This window comes from Schistocerca serialis, chromosome 1 (genome assembly GCF_023864345.2).
Source record: "Schistocerca serialis cubense isolate TAMUIC-IGC-003099 chromosome 1, iqSchSeri2.2, whole genome shotgun sequence".
Lineage (NCBI taxonomy): Eukaryota > Metazoa > Arthropoda > Insecta > Orthoptera > Acrididae > Schistocerca > Schistocerca serialis.
In genome coordinates, this window is record NC_064638.1 from 1,092,294,848 (window position 1) to 1,092,313,849 (window position 19,002).

The 19,002-nt window shown below is 40.9% G+C and overlaps 1 protein-coding gene across 1 annotated transcript in view; it reads left to right on the top strand.

The window, feature by feature from the left end:
* Positions 1–19,002, top strand: part of LOC126455590 (zinc metalloproteinase nas-4-like) — an 80,922-nt gene that overhangs the window by 16,018 nt on the left and 45,902 nt on the right. Inside the window, exon 2 of the mRNA XM_050091350.1 lies at positions 12,208–12,345. Within this exon, the coding sequence (XP_049947307.1) occupies positions 12,208–12,345 (138 nt within the window). The remainder of the gene's footprint in view (positions 1–12,207; positions 12,346–19,002) is intronic.

Genomic DNA, 19,002 nt, shown 5'->3' on the forward strand with positions numbered 1-19,002 from the left:
CTTTGAAGAGTTTGGTTGTAACTGGTCCAAGTAATCTTGAAGCTGCTGTACATAGGCTGGGGTACAGGTTGTAGCAAAGTGAGGCTAAGTTCCAATAAAATCACCAGGTAGGGCTAGCAGCTGCCTGTAAATTAAGTCAGGCAAGCACATCCAAGTCAGCCTTGTGGGCCACTTGTAAACCTGGCATGATCAGTGGCACGGTGGCAGAGTTTTTACATCATAACAGATGAGGGCAAATGCAATGTCTGGTGGATACATTCCACTATGCTGTTGGCTTGGCAGCGGGATGGTAACCAATGGTGAAATGAACAAGGCTGCTGCAAGTCTCTATAAGGGTCTTGAATAGACCAGAGGTGAATCGGTGCCTGCAGTCTGATGTTATGTTGTGGGGGCACCCAAAATCGATGGCAACAGTTTTAACCAAAATGTCTGAGATGAGAATGGCTTGTGGCCAGTGCATAACCTGAACTGTCAGAAAATAGCAACATCTGTTTTAAAATGGAAGAGGGTCGATAATCTCTATGTGTACTTGAGAAAATAGGTGTTCAACGTGTGAAATAAATCATTTGGCGTGTGCACTTGTTGGCCCACTTTCGTTTGCTGCCACAGAACACAGATGTGGACTTAGGTGTGACACTCCAGTTGGGTAATAGGCCAGAAGAAATGTTCTTGGACAAGGGCAGCGGACACTGGAGTCTGCTAGGCCATGTAGGTGATCAAATGCTGGTTTGTGGAAGATAGGAGGAAGGTAGGGGTGGGTGCAGTCTTTAGAGCTGTTGATGTACTTGGGATCTGTCAGTTGATCTCACCAAATACTCAAGATGTGTACCACACCAGGGATCTGCTGGAATTGGAGGAAAAGGTTGGTATTTGAGTCCAGATGCAATTTGACTTTGGCAGGGTCAGTGGATTGGGCCCTTGTTAGGACCTCATAATCTAAAGGAGGGCTAGGGCACTGAGGGAACTGAGGCAGTCAGCAAAAATGTCATAAATGGCAGATACATGGCATATATCAGTTCACAATTGCACAATGTATTCCTTCTGGTGGGCTGTCAGAGTGAAATTTTGGCATCATTTTTCTGGAAACACCTTGCCATAAGAGATTGGTGGTCAGTTAAGATGGTGAAAGTGCATCCCTCAAAAGTACTTAAACACCTCAAAGATGGTGAGTAATTGCCTGTCGTACATGACCCATTTGCGCTGTGGCTCAAAGCTTAGCCAAGAAGAAAGCCAGCAGCTGCCAAGAGTCCTTGACACGCTGTTGAAGAATGGTACCTATTGCGGATTGACAATAGCAAGCAGGGTGGTGAGTTGGAGATGTACCAGAAGGGCCTCATTAGCAAGGTCACATTATGTGCAAAGCTAGCTGTCATGGACAGTGTCCAAGGCATGAGCTTGTTAGCCTTTGTTCGGTCACCTTGCAGTGCAGCCATGAGGGGCTCCAGAATATAAGCCACAGTTTTGAGAAAGCATTTAAAAATCTTGGCTGGCCAAAAAATCTCCGAAGTTCCTTATACACTCCTGGAAATTGAAATAAGAACACCGTGAATTCATTGTCCCAGGAAGGGGAAACTTTATTGACACATTCCTGGGGTCAGATACATCACATGATCACACTGACAGAACCACAGGCACATAGACACAGGCAACAGAGCATGCACAATGTCGGCACTAGTACAGTGTATATCCACCTTTCGCAGCAATGCAGGCTGCTATTCTCCCATGGAGACGATCGTAGAGATGCTGGATGTAGTCCTGTGGAACGGCTTGCCATGCCATTTCCACCTGGCGCCTCAGTTGGACCAGCGTTCGTGCTGGGCGTGCAGACCGCGTGAGACGACGCTTCATCCAGTCCCAAACATGCTCAATGGGGGACAGATCCGGAGATCTTGCTGGCCAGGGTAGTTGACTTACACCTTCTAGAGCACGTTGGGTGGCACGGGATACATGCGGACGTGCATTGTCCTGTTGGAACAGCAAGTTCCCTTGCCGGTCTAGGAATGGTAGAACGATGGGTTCGATGACGGTTTGGATGTACCGTGCACTATTCAGTGTCCCCTCGACGATCACCAGTGGTGTACGGCCAGTGTAGGAGATCGCTCCCCACACCATGATGCCGGGTGTTGGCCCTGTGTGCCTCGGTCGTATGCAGTCCTGATTGTGGCGCTCACCTGCACGGCGCCAAACACGCATACGACCATCATTGGCACCAAGGCAGAAGCGACTCTCATCGCTGAAGACGACACGTCTCCATTCGTCCCTCCATTCACGCCTGTCGCGACACCACTGGAGGCGGGCTGCACGATGTTGGGGCGTGAGCGGAAGACGGCCTAACGGTGTGCGGGACCATAGCCCAGCTTCATGGAGATGGTTGCGAATGGTCCTCGCCGATACCCTAGGAGCAACAGTGTCCCTAATTTGCTGGGAAGTGGCGGTGCGGTCCCCTACGGCACTGCGTAGGATCCTACGGTCTTGGCGTGCATCCGTGCGTCGCTGCGGTCCGGTCCCAGGTCTACGGGCACGTGCACCTTCTGCCGACCACTGGCGACAACATCGATGTACTGTGGAGACCTCACGCCCCACGTGTTGAGCAATTCGGCGGTACGTCCACCCGGCCTCCCGCATGCCCACTATACGCCCTCGCTCAAAGTCCGTCAACTGCACATACAGTTCACGTCCACGCTGTCGCGGCATGCTACCAGTGTTAAAGACTGCGATGGAGCCCCGTATGCCACGGCAAACTGGCTGACACTGACGGCGGCGGTGCACAAATGCTGCGCAGCTAGCGCCATTCGACGGCCAACACCGCGGTTCCTGGTGTGTCCGCTGTGCCGTGCGTGTGATCATTGCTTGTACAGCCCTCTCGCAGTGTCCGGAGCAAGTATGGTGGGTCTGACACACTGGTGTCAATGTTTTATTTTTTCCATTTCCAGGAGTGTATTTTGTGAGGTACAGAAAATTGGTGATCACTTGGGGCTTTTTCAGGCAGAGGTTGAGAGCCAGAAGCAGAAACGATATGGCCTATGTTCTTTTGGTACCAAATGGTGTGCAGAGGACCAAGGGCCTTTCAATGGATGTAGGAGCACAGAAGCAATGGAGGCCACAATTTATGCCTGTGCAAATTTGTGCTCAACTGGTGGAAGAGGATAAGCATGACAGTGGGCAGGCACGCCTAGAGTGGTTATGATATAATGCACCATGTCATGGTGCAATTCACAGGATTTGGGGGGGGGGGGGGGGGCTGGAATGATGGGTGAGAAGCAGAAGTTCATAAAGAAGATTGGAAGATTGGCAAAGGGACTGGAGTAGTTGTTTGATGTTAAAGGGGGTGGCAACATGGGAAGTGCAGGGTATGGAATGACCCAATGTGCTGTCAACTAGGCAACACTATACAAAGTTGAGAAGAAGGTTAAGCGTGAAATGACATCTGCACCAACAAATGGGTCAGAGGAGTCAGTCACAACGGAGTACTAAGGGAACTCCTTACCAAGGTTGAGATCAACTTAACAGGTGTGGAAACTGTAAGATGTGATTACAGAGCTGTTAGCGGCACTGAGGAGGAAGAGAGGGGGAGGGCCAGATGAGGGCAAGAGTTTGTGTAGGAAAATGGGTAAGTCCGACACGTTGTCAGTCAGCAGGAGACAGGTGAGGTGGGATTGCAGTAGCCAAGCACAAACAGCACGGAGATATCGTCAACAACCAGGTGCACCTACTGCTGACTGCTATTCGAGTCTAGGGACTATGTGCATCATAGTCTGCAGTTGGTGACATTACAGCTGAGACACTCGTGATACCAGCACATGGAATTGTTCTCAGCCAGATCCTCCAGATTGCCAGATGCACCCAGGGAAATGCGCTTGTGCAGATGTGTGCACTTGCAGTCATCATTCAGAGGAATATCACAACTGTGTGAGCCATGTTAATAAGCACGGCTAAGCTATAATAGACCTGGTGCAGAGGTGGATAGATGCAATCAAACGAGGGCAGTGGTTAGCTTAGCCATCTCACAGCTCATGTGTGTCATTTATATGTGCTAAATCGGACTGTATGTCTTGTGGTACAGGTTGTAGAGGTGTCCCTATGGATTGTGCCTTGGAGCGGCTAGGTGACTTATTGCCATGGTGACAAAAAGGAACCAGCTAGGGCAATGGGGGATACAAGGACTGACTGGCTGCTGCTTCTTGGGTGGGAGGGGGGTGAGGAGGAATCGAGAGTCAAATATCTGGTGCACTATTACAGTGATGGCAGTGATGTTAATGTGATATTTCACAGTGAGCGCCCTATAGATCGCAGCTGGTGAATGCGAGTGCCAGTTATGAAGTAACAGCTTGTCTGGAAAAACATTGGAGTCAGATAGGGCACAAAGGTACTGCAGGAGATGCATGAGCCTTATGTTGAAACATCCATTTGTAGAAAGCATTTCCCAAGAGTGTGTCATCTCGGATGAAGCTGACCACATGATTAAGCAGTCTTTTAACTTAATATAGCTGCCAGGCTGTGGAGGATTTCTAATGATATTGTGAGTCTCTGCCTTGATGATGGACTCAAGTTTTGTAATAATCATGGTGAACTTTGTTGCATCGTTCATGATTTCAGGGTCAGCAAAGGCAAAGTAACTCGAAAATCCAACATTTAACATTTAACTTCTTGTAGTCCACACAGTTGGGGAAATTTTAAATAAGCAAACATGAGATATCTGAGTTGCACATCTTCAGAAATTAAAACCATGTCTTGAGCAATATAAAAATGCAAAAACAACTTAAATGAAATTGGAAATATAATTATTCAGTCTTCATGGAAATTAAAATGTATACAGGAATTTGGCATGTGATGTATGTGGAGCATTTGGTATGAACCAGTTAGTCCATGTAAATGCTTGTAATGTTAACATGCACATAATATGCAGCCAGTTCTGAGTGTTGAAAACATACTAAATCAAACATTAATACAAAATGTGGCTTATGCAGTGCATGAAAATAGTTTACCAAATATTGTCTGGTAACAGCTATAGCTGACAGTTAGCTCCTGCAGAAGTCATAGCATAAATTATTCTGATCTTGTTGAGAAACAACTGGGGTTTTGGCATGGAAAAATACATTGATTAATGTGCTGGTCTATGGCACTGCTAATTTAACAGCTAAAGGTCCAACAGAGCCAAAAAGTGGACTTTCCAAAATGACTAAAAGGTGACGAGACTGCTACACATGAGCTATTAAATTTGGGAAAAGCCACCTGCTTCTGTTTCAGAGAGCTGGGTGCCTGCTAAGCTGGTCACTGCAAACCAACGCAAGACCAACTTACCTAAAAGTTTGCTCGAACTCACTGGTGCAGCGCTCTGGCCCTGTCTTGTAGCACTTGTATTCAGCCAAGCTGTAAGGTTTTTCTACACCAACTGAACATCACTAGCACTCTGGCAACAACGCGAGCTTTGCAAATGGACAGGAATTCCTGGGGAGAAACTTGTGGGACCTGAGATGAGAGAGCAGCCATAATTGATTGAGTACTTTATTAATCTATGAAACAATGTATGGATTTTGTCAGTCACCACACTGAAAAATTAATGACTTAAAATTGATTCCTTACACACTAATAAATTAACACTGAATTTTCTTTTAATTATTATTTCTGTATTTATTATAATACAGGACTTCTTAAATTAAGTAACATGTTTTAATTCTGGTTCTCGATTGCGGTATAGAAGTTTTAATTTTGTAAGTATTTTTTTATTTTAATTTTGAAAGAGCATTTAGAATCTTTATCTTTTATATGTTTTGGTAATTTGTTTCATATTTTGATGGCTTTGTACAATAAACTCTGCTGAGTTCTAACTTTCTTCTGTCCAAATGAAAAACTATAGCTGTTTCTAGTTTCATAATCATGTATTCCCCCCATGAACCATGGACCTTGCCGTTGGTGGGGAGGCTTGCGTGCCTCAGCGATACAGATAGCCGTACCGTAGGTGCAACCACAACGGAGGGGTATCTGTTGAGAGGCCAGACAAACGTGTGGTTCCTGAAGAGGGGCAGCAGCCTTTTCAGTAGTTGCAAGGGCAACAGTCTGGATGATTGACTGATCTGGCCTTGTAACAATAACCAAAACGGCCTTGCTGTGCTGGTACTGCAAACGGCTGAAAGCAAGGGGATACTACAGCCGTAATTTTTCCCGAGGGCATGCAGCTTTACTGTATGATTACATGATGATGGCGTCCTCTTGGGTAAAATATTCCGGAGGTAAAATAGTCCCCCATTCGGATCTCCGGGCGGGGACTACTCAAGAGGATGTCGTTATCAGGAAAAAGAAAACTGGCGTTCTACGGATCGGAGTGTGGAATGTCAGATCCCTTAATCGGGCAGGTAGGTTAGAAAATTTAAAAAGGGAAATGGATAGGTTGAAGTTAGATATAGTGGGAATTAGTGAAGTTCGGTGGCAGGAGGAACAAGACTTCTGGTCAGGTGACTACAGGGTTATAAACATAAAATCAAATAGGGGTAATGCAGGAGTAGGTTTAATAATGAATAGGAAAATAGGAATGCGGGTAAGCTACTACAAACAGCATAGTGAACGCATTATTGTGGCCAAGATAGATACGAAGCCCACGCCTACTACAGTAGTACAAGTTTATATGCCAACTAGCTCTGCAGATGACGAAGAAATTGAAGAAATGTATGATGAAATAAAAAAAATTATTCAGATTGTGAAGGGAGACGAAAATTTAATAGTCATGGGTGACTGGAATTCGAGTGTAGGAAATGGGAGAGAAGGAAACATAGTAGGTGAATATGGATTGGGGGACAGAAATGAAAGAGGAAGCCGCCTGGTCGAATTTTGCACAGAGCACAACATAATCATAACTAACACTTGGTTTAAGAATCATGAAAGAAGGTTGTATACATGGAAGAACCCTGGAGATACTAAAAGGTATCAGATAGATTATATAATGGTAAGACAGAGATTTAGGAACCAGGTTTTAAATTGTAAGACATTTCCAGGGGCAGATGTGGACTCTGACCACAATCTATTGGTTATGACCTGTAGATTAAAACTGAAGAAACTGCAAAAAGGTGGGAATTTAAGGAGATGGGACCTGGATAAACTAAAAGAACCAGAGGTTGTACAGAGTTTCAGGGAGAGCATAAGGGAGCAATTGACAGGGATGGGGGAAATAAATACAGTAGAAGAAGAATGGGTAGCTTTGAGGGATGAAGTAGTGAAGGCAGCAGAGGATCAAGTAGGTAAAAAGACGAGGGCTGGTAGAAATCCTTGGGTGACAGAAGAAATATTGAATTTACTTGATGAAAGGAGAAAATATAAAAATGCAGTAAGTGAAACAGGCAAAAAGGAATACAAACGTCTCAAAAATGAGATCGACAGGAAGTGCAAAATGGCTAAGCAGGGATGGCTAGAGGACAAATGTAAGGATGTAGAGACCTATCTCACTAGGGGTAAGATAGATACCGCCTATAGGAAAATTAAAGAGACCTTTGGAGATAAGAGAACGACTTGTATGAATATCAAGAGCTCAGATGGAAACCCAGTTCTAAGCAAAGAAGGGAAAGCAGAAAGGTGTAAGGAGTATATAGAGGGTCTATACAAGGGCGATGTACTTGAGGACAATATTATGGAAATGGAAGAGGATGTAGATCAAGATGAAATGGGAGATATGATACTGCGTGAAGAGTTTGACAGAGCACTGAAAGACCTGAGTCGAAACAAGGCCCCCGGAGTAGACAATATTCCATTGGAACTACTGACGGCCGTGGGAGAGCCAGTCCTGACAAAACTCTACCATCTGGTGAGCAAGATGTATGAAACAGGCGAAATACCCTCAGACTTCAAGAAGAATATAATAATTCCAATCCCAAAGAAAGCAGGTGTTGACAGATGTGAAAATTACCGAACTATCAGCTTAATAAGTCACAGCTGCAAAATACTAACACGAATTCTTTACAGACGAATGGAAAAACTAGTAGAAGCCAACCTCGGGGAAGATCAGTTTGGATTCCGTAGAAACACTGGAACACGTGAGGCAATACTGACCTTACGACTTATCTTAGAAGAAAGATTAAGGAAAGGCAAACCTACGTTTCTAGCATTTGTAGACTTAGAGAAAGCTTTTGACAATGTTGACTGGAATACTCTCTTTCAAATTCTAAAGGTGGCAGGGGTAAAACACAGGGAGCGAAAGGCTATTTACAATTTGTACAGAAACCAGATGGCAGTTATAAGAGTCGAGGGACATGAAAGGGAAGCAGTGGTTGGGAAGGGAGTAAGACAGGGTTGTAGCCTCTCCCCGATGTTGTTCAATCTGTATATTGAGCAAGCAGTAAAGGAAACAAAAGAAAAATTCGGAGTAGGTATTAAAATTCATGGAGAAGAAATAAAAACTTTGAGGTTTGCCGATGACATTGTAATTCTGTCAGAGACAGCAAAGGACTTGGAAGAGCAGTTGAATGGAATGGACAGTGTCTTGAAAGGAGGATATAAGATGAACATCAACAAAAGCAAAACAAGGATAATGGAATGTAGTCTAATTAAGTCGGGTGATGCTGAGGGAATTAGATTAGGAAATGAGGCACTTAAAGTAGTAAAGGAGTTTTGCTATTTGGGGAGCAAAATAACTGATGATGGTCGAAGTAGAGAGGATATAAAATGTAGGCTGGCAATGGCAAGGAAAGCGTTTCTGAAGAAGAGAAATTTGTTAACATCCAGTATTGATTTAAGTGTCAGGAAGTCATTTCTGAAAGTATTCGTATGGAGTGTAGCCATGTATGGAAGTGAAACATGGACGATAAATAGTTTGGACAAGAAGAGAATAGAAGCTTTCGAAATGTGGTGCTACAGAAGAATGCTGAAGATTAGATGGGTAGATCACATAACTAATGAGGAAGTATTGAATAGGATTGGGGAGAAGAGAAGTTTGTGGCACAACTTGACCAGAAGAAGGGATCGGTTGGTAGGACATGTTCTGAGGCATCAAGGGATCACCAATTTAGTATTGGAGGGCAGCGTGGAGGGTAAAAATCGTAGAGGGAGACCAAGAGATGAATACACTAAGCAGATTCAGAGGGATGTAGGTTGCAGTAGGTACTGGGAGATGAAAAAGCTTGCACAGGATAGAGTAGCATGGAGAGCTGCATCAAACCAGTCTCAGGACTGAAGACCACAGCAACAGCAGCAGCAGCAATCATGTATTACACAATATTTAATGTAGTAGTTTTAAATACATAACACTCTGAAAAGTAAAGTCGCAAGGGATAAGTTGGATTTCCAGCACTTTAAAAAGTTCAATGAAGTGAGCTGTGCTGCCACTTTTGGTCATTATATGCACTGATCTTTTCTACAATCTTAATATAACTAGAATATTTTTCCTTTTCAATCCTCATAAAAAAAAAGAAAAAAAATAGTATAGCTAATAACAAAATGAATGTAAGCAACATATACTGATCAGATACATAAAGATCACATAACAGTGAAAGAATTTGGGGGACATATTGTGCTGCAGAGATTCTATTACTAAGTATTTTTACATGTTCTTCCCACTTTCTGACATTCAAGGTGCATTCCAAAAAATTTTGTGCTTTCCACATGTTGTATGAATTAATTATTTATTTTCAAGTTACTGTAATCTGTTTTTTTATTTATGTAGAAGTTCATAGTGATTGTATTATTTATATTAAGTGTGACTTTATTGTTCGTTAACCACTTTGTACACAGCTAAATTTTTCCTCAGCTTTTTTGCTTGTACTTCTGGTGACAATGTTCAGTATCCAGAATGAGATTTTCACTCTGCATTGGAGTGTGCGCTGATATGAAACTTCCTGACAGATTAAAACTGTGTGCCAGGCCAAGACTCGAACTCGGGACCTTTGCCTTTCACGGGCAAGTGCTCTACCAACTGAGCTACCCAAGCAGGACTCATGCCCCGTCCGAAATATCCTTTCTTTCAGGAGTGCTAGTTCTGCAAGGTTCGCAGGAGAGCTTCTGTAAAGTTTGGAAGGTAGGAGACCAGGTACTGGCAGAAGTAAAGCTGTGAGGATGGGTTGTGAGTCGTGCTTGGGTAGCTCAGTTGGTAGAGCACTTACCCACGAAAGGCAAAGGTCCTGAGTTCGAGTCTCGGCCCAGCACACAGTTTTAATCTGTCAGAAAGTTTGCTGGCCGGTGTGGCCGTGCAGTTCTAGGCGCTTCAGTCTGGATTTGTGTGACCGCTTTGGTCGCAGGTTCGAATCCTGCCTTGGGCATGGATGTGTGTGATGTCCTTAGGTTAGTAAGGTTTAAATAGTTCTAAGTTCTGGGGGACTGATGATCACAGATGTGAAGTCCCATAGTGCTCAGAGCCATTTTTTGTCAGGAAGTTTCATATCAGCGCACACTCCACTGCAGAGTGAACATCTCATTCTGGAAACATCCCCCAGGCTGTGGCTAAGCCATGTCTCCACAATATCTTTTCTTTCAGGAGTGCTAGTTCTGCGACGTTCACAGGAGAGCTGTAAACTGTAAAGTTTGGAAGGTAGGAGACCAGGTACTGGCAGAAGTAAAGGTGTGAGGACGGGGCATGAGTCATGCTTGGGTTGCTCAGTTGGTAGAGCACTTGCCCGCAAAAGGCAAAGGTCCCGAGTTTGAGTCTCGGCCCGGCACACAGTTTTAATCTGTCAGGAAGTTTCATAGTGTTCAGTATGTTAGTTCATCTACAAACAATATTGTTTGCCCATGTTTGATGCTTTGTCGGAAATCATTAATGTAAAATAGGAAAATACTAGACCAAGCACACTACCCTGTGGTCTGCCTATATTTATATATATTTAGGGTCAAACTTATGTTTTTCAATATAGTTAGAGCTACTTGACTCACTTGTAATTTCAGCCAACTGTACTCTGTTTTCTGGATATGACTGGAACCACTCCATCTTATTTAACAGTATTTTGTGATCCACTGTGTCGAATGCTTTACTTATATCAGGGAATATACCTGTTGCATAGTTCCCTTTATCCACTGCTTCAAGGACATGTTTCGTGAGATGTGCTGTTGCCGATTCATTACCTTACCTAGGTCAGCAACCAAGCTGTTCATTGGAAAGGAGGTTGTATTAGGTGATTACAATTAAATTGCAGCTACTCACAGAGGTCCAGTGAGGGCTGTAATTATCATATGACAGTGAAACTTGGTAGATATGCATTAATGCACAACTGATCTACACTGGAAAAAAGTTAGGTCCAATTTTTGTCATAAGTTACAAATCTGGCATTGTGATTGCAAGAAAGATGCCTAGAAATGTCTTCATGTGCAATGGGTTTAGGAGTATAATGTGGGCAGAAAAGGTCAAACAAGTGAGAAAGACATAATTTGTTTTTATTATTAACTGCCACTTATGCAATTTGTTCAATATGAGCAGCAGAAACATTGATGAGATGATGTACAGTACCAGGTTTGTAACTGGTGGCCAAACTTGGAACTAATTTTTTTTTATTTTTTTTATTTTATTTATTTGTTTAAGTGAAAATCAGTTCTGGATTAATGCATTGGCAAATATACCAAGTTTCATTGCCATATGATAATTGCTTAATCACCTGATATTTATTTAAACAGTTCATAAGTCTGTCTTTCACAATAGCTTCTATTATTTTTGCAAAGCACTAGATTAGTGAGAGTGGCTTATAATGTTCTCTATTTTCCATGCCTTCCGCTTTGAAGAGAGGCAGTTATTTAGTACATTTAAAGTAGTCAGGAAAGGAACTACACATGAATGATTGGTTTATAATGTGAAATAGTGGTGAGTTAGACTCCTTAATCAGACGAGTTGGTACTTCATCCAAACCTCCTGAAACATTATTTTTCAGTTTTCAAAGTGCCCTATAGATTTCCTCCCGTGTTATAGTCAATAATAACTTTGAATGCATTACACATTTATTTAGCTTTTTGACATAAGGGACTGTTTGAAATTTTTTTGCACACTGTAATTTTATTCTAATACTGCTAAAGTACTTATTTACATAGTTTGCCAAATCTTTTGTATCTTTTCTTACATTTTGTTTGAAACAGTATTTGCATTTGATTTTTGTTTGTAATTGAAGCACAAACACACTATGTATGGTAAATGTATTTCTACAAAATCTATAAGTTGACTCATTCTCCATCCTTCTGTCTTGGAATATGATAATAACTTCAGTTTGTATGCTAAGCTTATACAAGAAATCTGTTGTTTCTTTGTAGGCACAAATAGTTACCCAGAGCTTGGAAAATTTTACCAAGGAGACATTATATTTCCTACTGGTTCCAGAAATGCACTTGCTATACCTTCTTTGCTGTGGCCTAAAGGAATAATTCCTTATAAGTTTGATCCAAGTTACAGTAAGTTACTTAATGTAATGAATTTGTTCAAAGAATATAAAAGAAATTGTTGTAGGCAATCTCTCTCTCTCTCTCTCTCTCTCTCTCTCTCTCTCTCTCTCTCTCTCTCTCTCACTCACTCACTCACTCACTATCACTGTCTCTCTCTTTCTTGTGCTGCATATTCAGTGTGGCACCTGTACTTTGGCATATGATGCCATTAATTCCATTGTAGCTATTCACATGTCATTAATATGATGCAGTTTACAGTTAATAAAAGAGCACTGCTTTTAACATGAGGAATTTCAATAATAAGTTATAGGGTTCTCCTACTTAAATGAATTCAGAGTTTCTCTTTTACAGTCGTGTTTCAAAGTGTGTAGATTGAAAGAAAAATACTACTGTGGAATTTGTCATTGGCCATTCATGCAGACAGACAGCTTGTTCGTTTTCATGCCCTCATAGAAAACAGCACAGTGGTTGCAGATTAGTTTGTAGATCACATAACTTCTTTCACATGTAGCCCTGACTTTGATGGGGTAGGAGATGTCTGTGACAGAACTTGAGTAGGTGGTGGTGGCACTATGTCTGGGACAGGTTTTGCATCTAGGTCTGTTGCAGGGATATAAGCCAAGAGTCAAGGGGCTGGGGGAAGGGATGGAGTTGGGATAGACAAGGATAATACATAGGTTTGGTGGGCAGTGGCATACCACTGTGGCTGGGACGGGAAGGATAATGGTAGAATGTTCCTAATTTCAGGGCTTGATGAGAGATTTTCTGCCAGGGTTCTGAGTACCTCTTGTTGTGCCCTGAAGTGAGGAATATACTACCCACTATCCTTTCCACCCCTCTCACAGTGATATTCTGCTGTCCACTGAATTTATACAATATCTTTGTCCATCCCTACTCTGCCTCTGTTCCAGCTCCTCACCTCATGGCAATAGACCTAGCTGCAAGGTCTGCCCCATGGACCCTGCCTACAAATTAAGTTGCAACCACAGTGCTTCTTTCTATGTGGGCATGAGAGCCAACAAGCTGTCTGTCTGTCTGCATGAATGGCCACTAACAAATTGCGGCTAAGTGACAACTCAAACACCCAGTTGCTGAACATTCAACCCAACACAATGTGCTTCACTTCGGTGACTGTTTCACAGCTTGTGCCATGTGGACCCTTCCTACTAACACCATATTTTCTGTATTGTGCAGGTGGGAACTTTCCCTGCAATATATTCTACATTCCTGTAATCCTCTTGACCTCTACCTTTGCTAGTCCCTATCCTCCATGAAACTATCTCCTTTCCTGCTACCACTCCAGCACTACGCAGTCTTCTATGTCATCAATGCACTCACTACTATTTTCCCCTCCCCTACTTCTCTCCTTTTCTACTCCCCTTTCCCTCCTCCTCCACCCCTCCAAACTCCCGAATGCACCTAGCAGTCCTACCCTGTTCCCACCACATCCTTGCATGCTCCCACAAGCAGCTCTGCACCTTCCTCCACCCCTACCCTGCTATCCCTTTCCATCTTCGCCCCCAGGGTTTCCTTGTCCCTACCACTCACAGAATGATTTTTCCCTCAGGCACAGATGCTGTATGCTGTCCAGTCACAGTGGCCAGTGACAGTGTGAGAGTCATGCTTGTGTGTGTGTGTGTGTGTGTGTGTGTGTGTGTGTGTGTGTGTGTGTGTGTAATGTATAGCAATCTTTTTGTCATAGCTGTTTGCTACTCAACATCTCCTCTGTGTGGTGAGTGGCAATCTATTCCTTTCATAATATTGTAGTTATTTTTTATATTACTACAATTTTAGTAAAATTTGAAATACATATTTTTGTTAAATCTAACACTGTTACATTTTAAAAACAGTTTCTAAAGCATCAAATTGCACTAATATAAAGTAAGTATTTTAACTGCTTTCAGTTACAGAGTTTCCAGTGCTAATGTTTTATTATTGTATACAAAGAACTACATGTAGAACCACACTGAAGGTTGTTAAAATGCTAAATGTTGATATTTTGAACACTGAACATTTGAAACAGACGAACCGAATATTAATACTTTCAGTTTATACAACGATATAATGTGTGTGTTACATAATTTACAATTAGACAGTGTTTTTACTCATATTGATGAATGGCTATTAAAAAAAAAGTTTTGATCCAGAAAAGACCCAATAAAAAGTTAAGAGTGCCTTCTGTCTAAGCAGTTGAAACAAAATCGTGCTTAAGTACTTGCACTGAACTTTGAATTTTATAGTATTACTATTAATAAAACTGACTTTTTATTTAATGATAGAAAACTGAATTGCTTGATAAAGGTTTGAAATGTAATATCAGACCAACATTTGATTAAAACAGTGTTGCAGAACTGATTTATATTTTAAACTAGGGATAGATTCACTTAAAACAGACAGAAAACAACTAACTAAAGTGGCACACAAAATGATGATATTGTTATAGGAATGTGGATTCCAGGAGTAAGACTACCACTACTGACAAAAAGATTTTGAATGCACTGGTAATCAAAGCAACACAGCAGTGATTATGTACTAGGTCTGTTCAGAAAATTCAAAACTTTGTCTACAAAATTTTTCTGTGATTACCTTTTACTTATTGTGCATGGTCTCCTTTGAAATACTCTCCTCCACAGTTGATACACTGCTTCCAATGCCGTTTCCATTTCTGGAAACAGTCTTGGTATGCCTCTTGCTGTATCAGACAAAGTGCCTTCTGCGAATTTTCTGTCATCTCATCTATTGGTGCAAATCTTTGTCCTTTCAACAGGATTTTCTACTTTGGCTACTTTGGAAATAAAAAAAATTCTGCAGGGGCCAGGTTTGGAGAGTACAGAGGATGAAGCAAGCAGCACAGTGATTTTGTTATTTGTGCAATAGTCATGCACCAACAGGGATGAATGTGCGAGTGTCTTATCATGATGAAAAGCCATGAATTGTCTCACCACATTTCAGTACATTTCCTTCTCACATTTTCTCACAAGCATTGCAGCGCCTCCTGATAATACCATCAATTAACAGTTTGTCACCACGGCAGGAATTCATGATGAACTAATCCTTGAAAGTCAAAGAAAACTATCAGCATGGCTTTGACATTTGACCTGACCTGAGAAGCTGTTCTTGGTCTTGGTGAACCTTTCCCGACCCATTGTGAAAGGGTCTCGACATCATAACCATAGACCTATGTCTCATCACCAGTTATGATTCTGTTAAAAAACATTTAGTTCTCATTTGCAAGATCCAAACACTTTTTACAGATTGCTAGGTGACAGTCTTTCTGGTCTTGACTTATGAGCTATGGGATTAACTTGGTGGCAACACAGTGATTCCAAGATGATGTGACAGGATTTCATGACTTTATCAAATTGAAATGTTATACAATTCTGCAATATCTGGACAGTCAGTCTTCAATTGGAACGCACAGTTTCATTGAAATCCCTGACATGAGTGTTATCGGGAGACATCGAAGAGTGTCCTGAATGAAGATCATTTTTGACTTCCGCCTGGTCATTTTTAAACCATGTGAACCAGTCAAAACTCTGGGTATGGCTTAAGCAATCATCACTGTAGGCTTCCTGCATCATTGGTGCATCACTGTAAAGGTTTTCTTGAGTTTCATGCAAAATTTAATGCAGAACCGTTACTCCTCTATCTCTGCAATCTCCTAATTCGCCAACTATGCGACACTACGTTCTACTTAATACAGCACTGAACAATAACTGACAGACATACAACAATGAAACTTCCGGCAGTTACACATTAACCCAGAGGCATGTGCAGGGATGCCAACAACATTTTGCACCAACACACCATTGGCATGAAATTACGAATGTTCCAGAATTTTTTGAACAGACCTCATATAAAAAGAACTATGTACAAAAAACAGAAATTTTTAATGCTAACAACATTTAGTGTATGCTTGTAACAAAGAAATTAGGAAAGTAATTAATACTAGTAAACATCTATTTTACCCTAAAGATAAACATAAACTTATTTATGTGAATGCTAAAACTCCGTCACTTAGAGTCCAAGTCAAGATTCATAAACAACATTGACCCATTTGATGAATAGTTAATTCTATTGGCAAATCTGATTATCAGCTATGTAAAAAAAACTAAAAGCTTTATTAAACAGATTTTATTATTATTATTATCTTCACTTTCTCAGACGTTAAGTCCGGTTAAAAATGGAGTGACGCGGACCTTGATCAAGCGTCACTTACTTTTAACTGTACGGTATGTGTTATATTGCATTTAGGAACTTTCGGGTAATTGAACATGTATCAATAATTACGGATTTCTGAAGTTGTATATATAAGTTTGGATGTAGCTGTATTGCATTGATGTACTGGTGGATATTGCGTGGTATGACTCCTGTAGTTGAAAGTATAATTGGTATAATGTCAACTTTATCCTGATGCCACATGTCCTTGACTTCCTCAGCCAGTTGGATGTATTTTTCAATTTTTTCTCCTGTTTTCTTCTGTATATTTGCTGTATTGGGTATGGATATTTCAATTAGTTGTGTTAATTTCTTCTTTTTATTGGTGAGTATGATGTCAGGTTTGTTATGTGGCGTTGTTTTATCTGTTATAATGTTTCTGTTCCAGTATAATTTGTATTCATCATTCTCCAGTACATTTTGTGGTGTATACTTGTATGTAGGAACGTGTTGTTTTAAAAGTTTATGTTGTAAGGCAAGCTGTTGATGTATTATTTTTGCGACGTTGTCATGTCTTCTGGGGTATTATGTATTTGCTAGTATTGTACATCTGCTTGTGATGTGATCTACTGTTTCTATTTGTTGTTTGCAAAGTCTGCATTTATCTGTTGTGGTATTGGGATCTTTAATAATATGCTTGCTGTAATATCTGGTGTTTATTGTTTGATCCTGTATTGCAATCATGAATCCTTCTGTCTCACTGTATATATTGCCTCTTCTTAGCCATGTGTTGGATGCATCTTGATCGATGTGTGGCTGTGTTAGATGATACGGGTGCTTGCCATGTAGTGTTTTCTTTTTCTAATTTACTTTCTTTGTATCTGTTGATGTTATGTGATCTAAAGGGTTGTAGAGGTGGTTATGAAATTGTAGTGGTGTAGCCGATGTATTTATGTGGGTGATTGCTTTGTGTATTTTGCTAGTTTCTGCTCGTTCTAGAAAGAATTTTCTTAAATTGTCTTCCTCTCCATAATGTAGGTTTTTTATGTCGATAAATCCCCTTCCTCCTTCCTTTCTGCTTAATGTGAATCTTTCTGTTGCTGAATGTATGTGATGTATTCTATATTTGTGGCATTGTGATCGTGTAAGTGTATTGAGTGCTTCTAGGTCTGTGTTACTCCATTTCACTACTCCAAATGAGTAGGTCAATATTGGTATAGCATAGGTATTTATAGCTTTTGTCTTGTTTCTTGCTGTCAATTCTGTTTTCAGTATTTTTGTTAGTCTTTGTCTATATTTTTCTTTTAGCTCTTCCTTAATATTTCTATCATCTATTCCTATTTTTTGTCTGTATCCTAGATATTTATAGGCATCTGTTTTTTCCATCGCTTCTATGCAGTCGCTGTGGTTATCCAATATGTAATCTTCTTGTTTAGTGTGTTTTCCCTTGACTATGCTATTTTTCTTACATTTGTCTGTTCCAAAAGCCATATTTATATCATTGCTAAATACTTCTGTTATCTTTAGTAATTGGTTGAGTTGTTGATTTGTTGCTGCCAGTAGTTTTAGATCATCCATGTATAGCAAATGTGTGATTTTGTGTGGGTATGTTCCAGTAATATTGTAACCATAATTTGTATTATTTAGCATGTTGGATAGTGGGTTCAGAGCAAGGCAGAACCAGAAAGGACTTAATGAGTCTCCTTGGTATATTCCACGCTTAATCTGTATTGGCTGTGATGTAATATTATTTGAATTTGTTTGGATATTAAGTGTGGTTTTCCAGTTTTTCATTACTATGTTTAGGAACTGTATCAATTTAGGATCTACTTTATATATTTCCAATATTTGTAGTAACCATGAGTGGGGTACACTATCAAAAGCTTTTTGGTAATCGATGTATGCGTAGTGTAGCGACCTTTGTTTGGTTTTAGCTTGATATGTCACCTCTGCATCCATTATCAGTTGCTTTTTACATCCTCGTGCTCCTTTGCAACAGCCTTTTTGTTCTTCATTTATAATTTTGTTCTGTGTTGTATGTGTCACTAGTTTCTGTTTAATGACTGAAGTTAATATTTTGTATATTGTTGGTAGGCATGTTATGGGGCGATATTTAGCTGGGTTCGCTGTGTCTGCTTGATCTTTAGGTTTCAGATAAGTTATTCCATGTGTAAGTGTATCAGGGAATGTGTATGGGTCTGCAATGTAACTGTTAAATAATTTAGTTAGATGTGAATGTGTTGAGGTGAACTTCTTTAACCAGAAATTTGCTATTTTATCATTTCCAGGGGCTTTCCAATTGTGAGTAGAATTAATTGCTTGGGTGACTTCATGTTGCAAAATTGTCACTTCAGGCATTTGTGGTATCATCTTGTATGTGTCTGTTTCTGCTTGTATCCACCGTGCATGCCTGTTATGTTGTACCGGGTTTGACCATATGTTGCTCCAGAAGTGTTCCATGTCTGTTATGTTTGGTGGATTGTTTATTTCAGTGTGTGTGTTATCTAT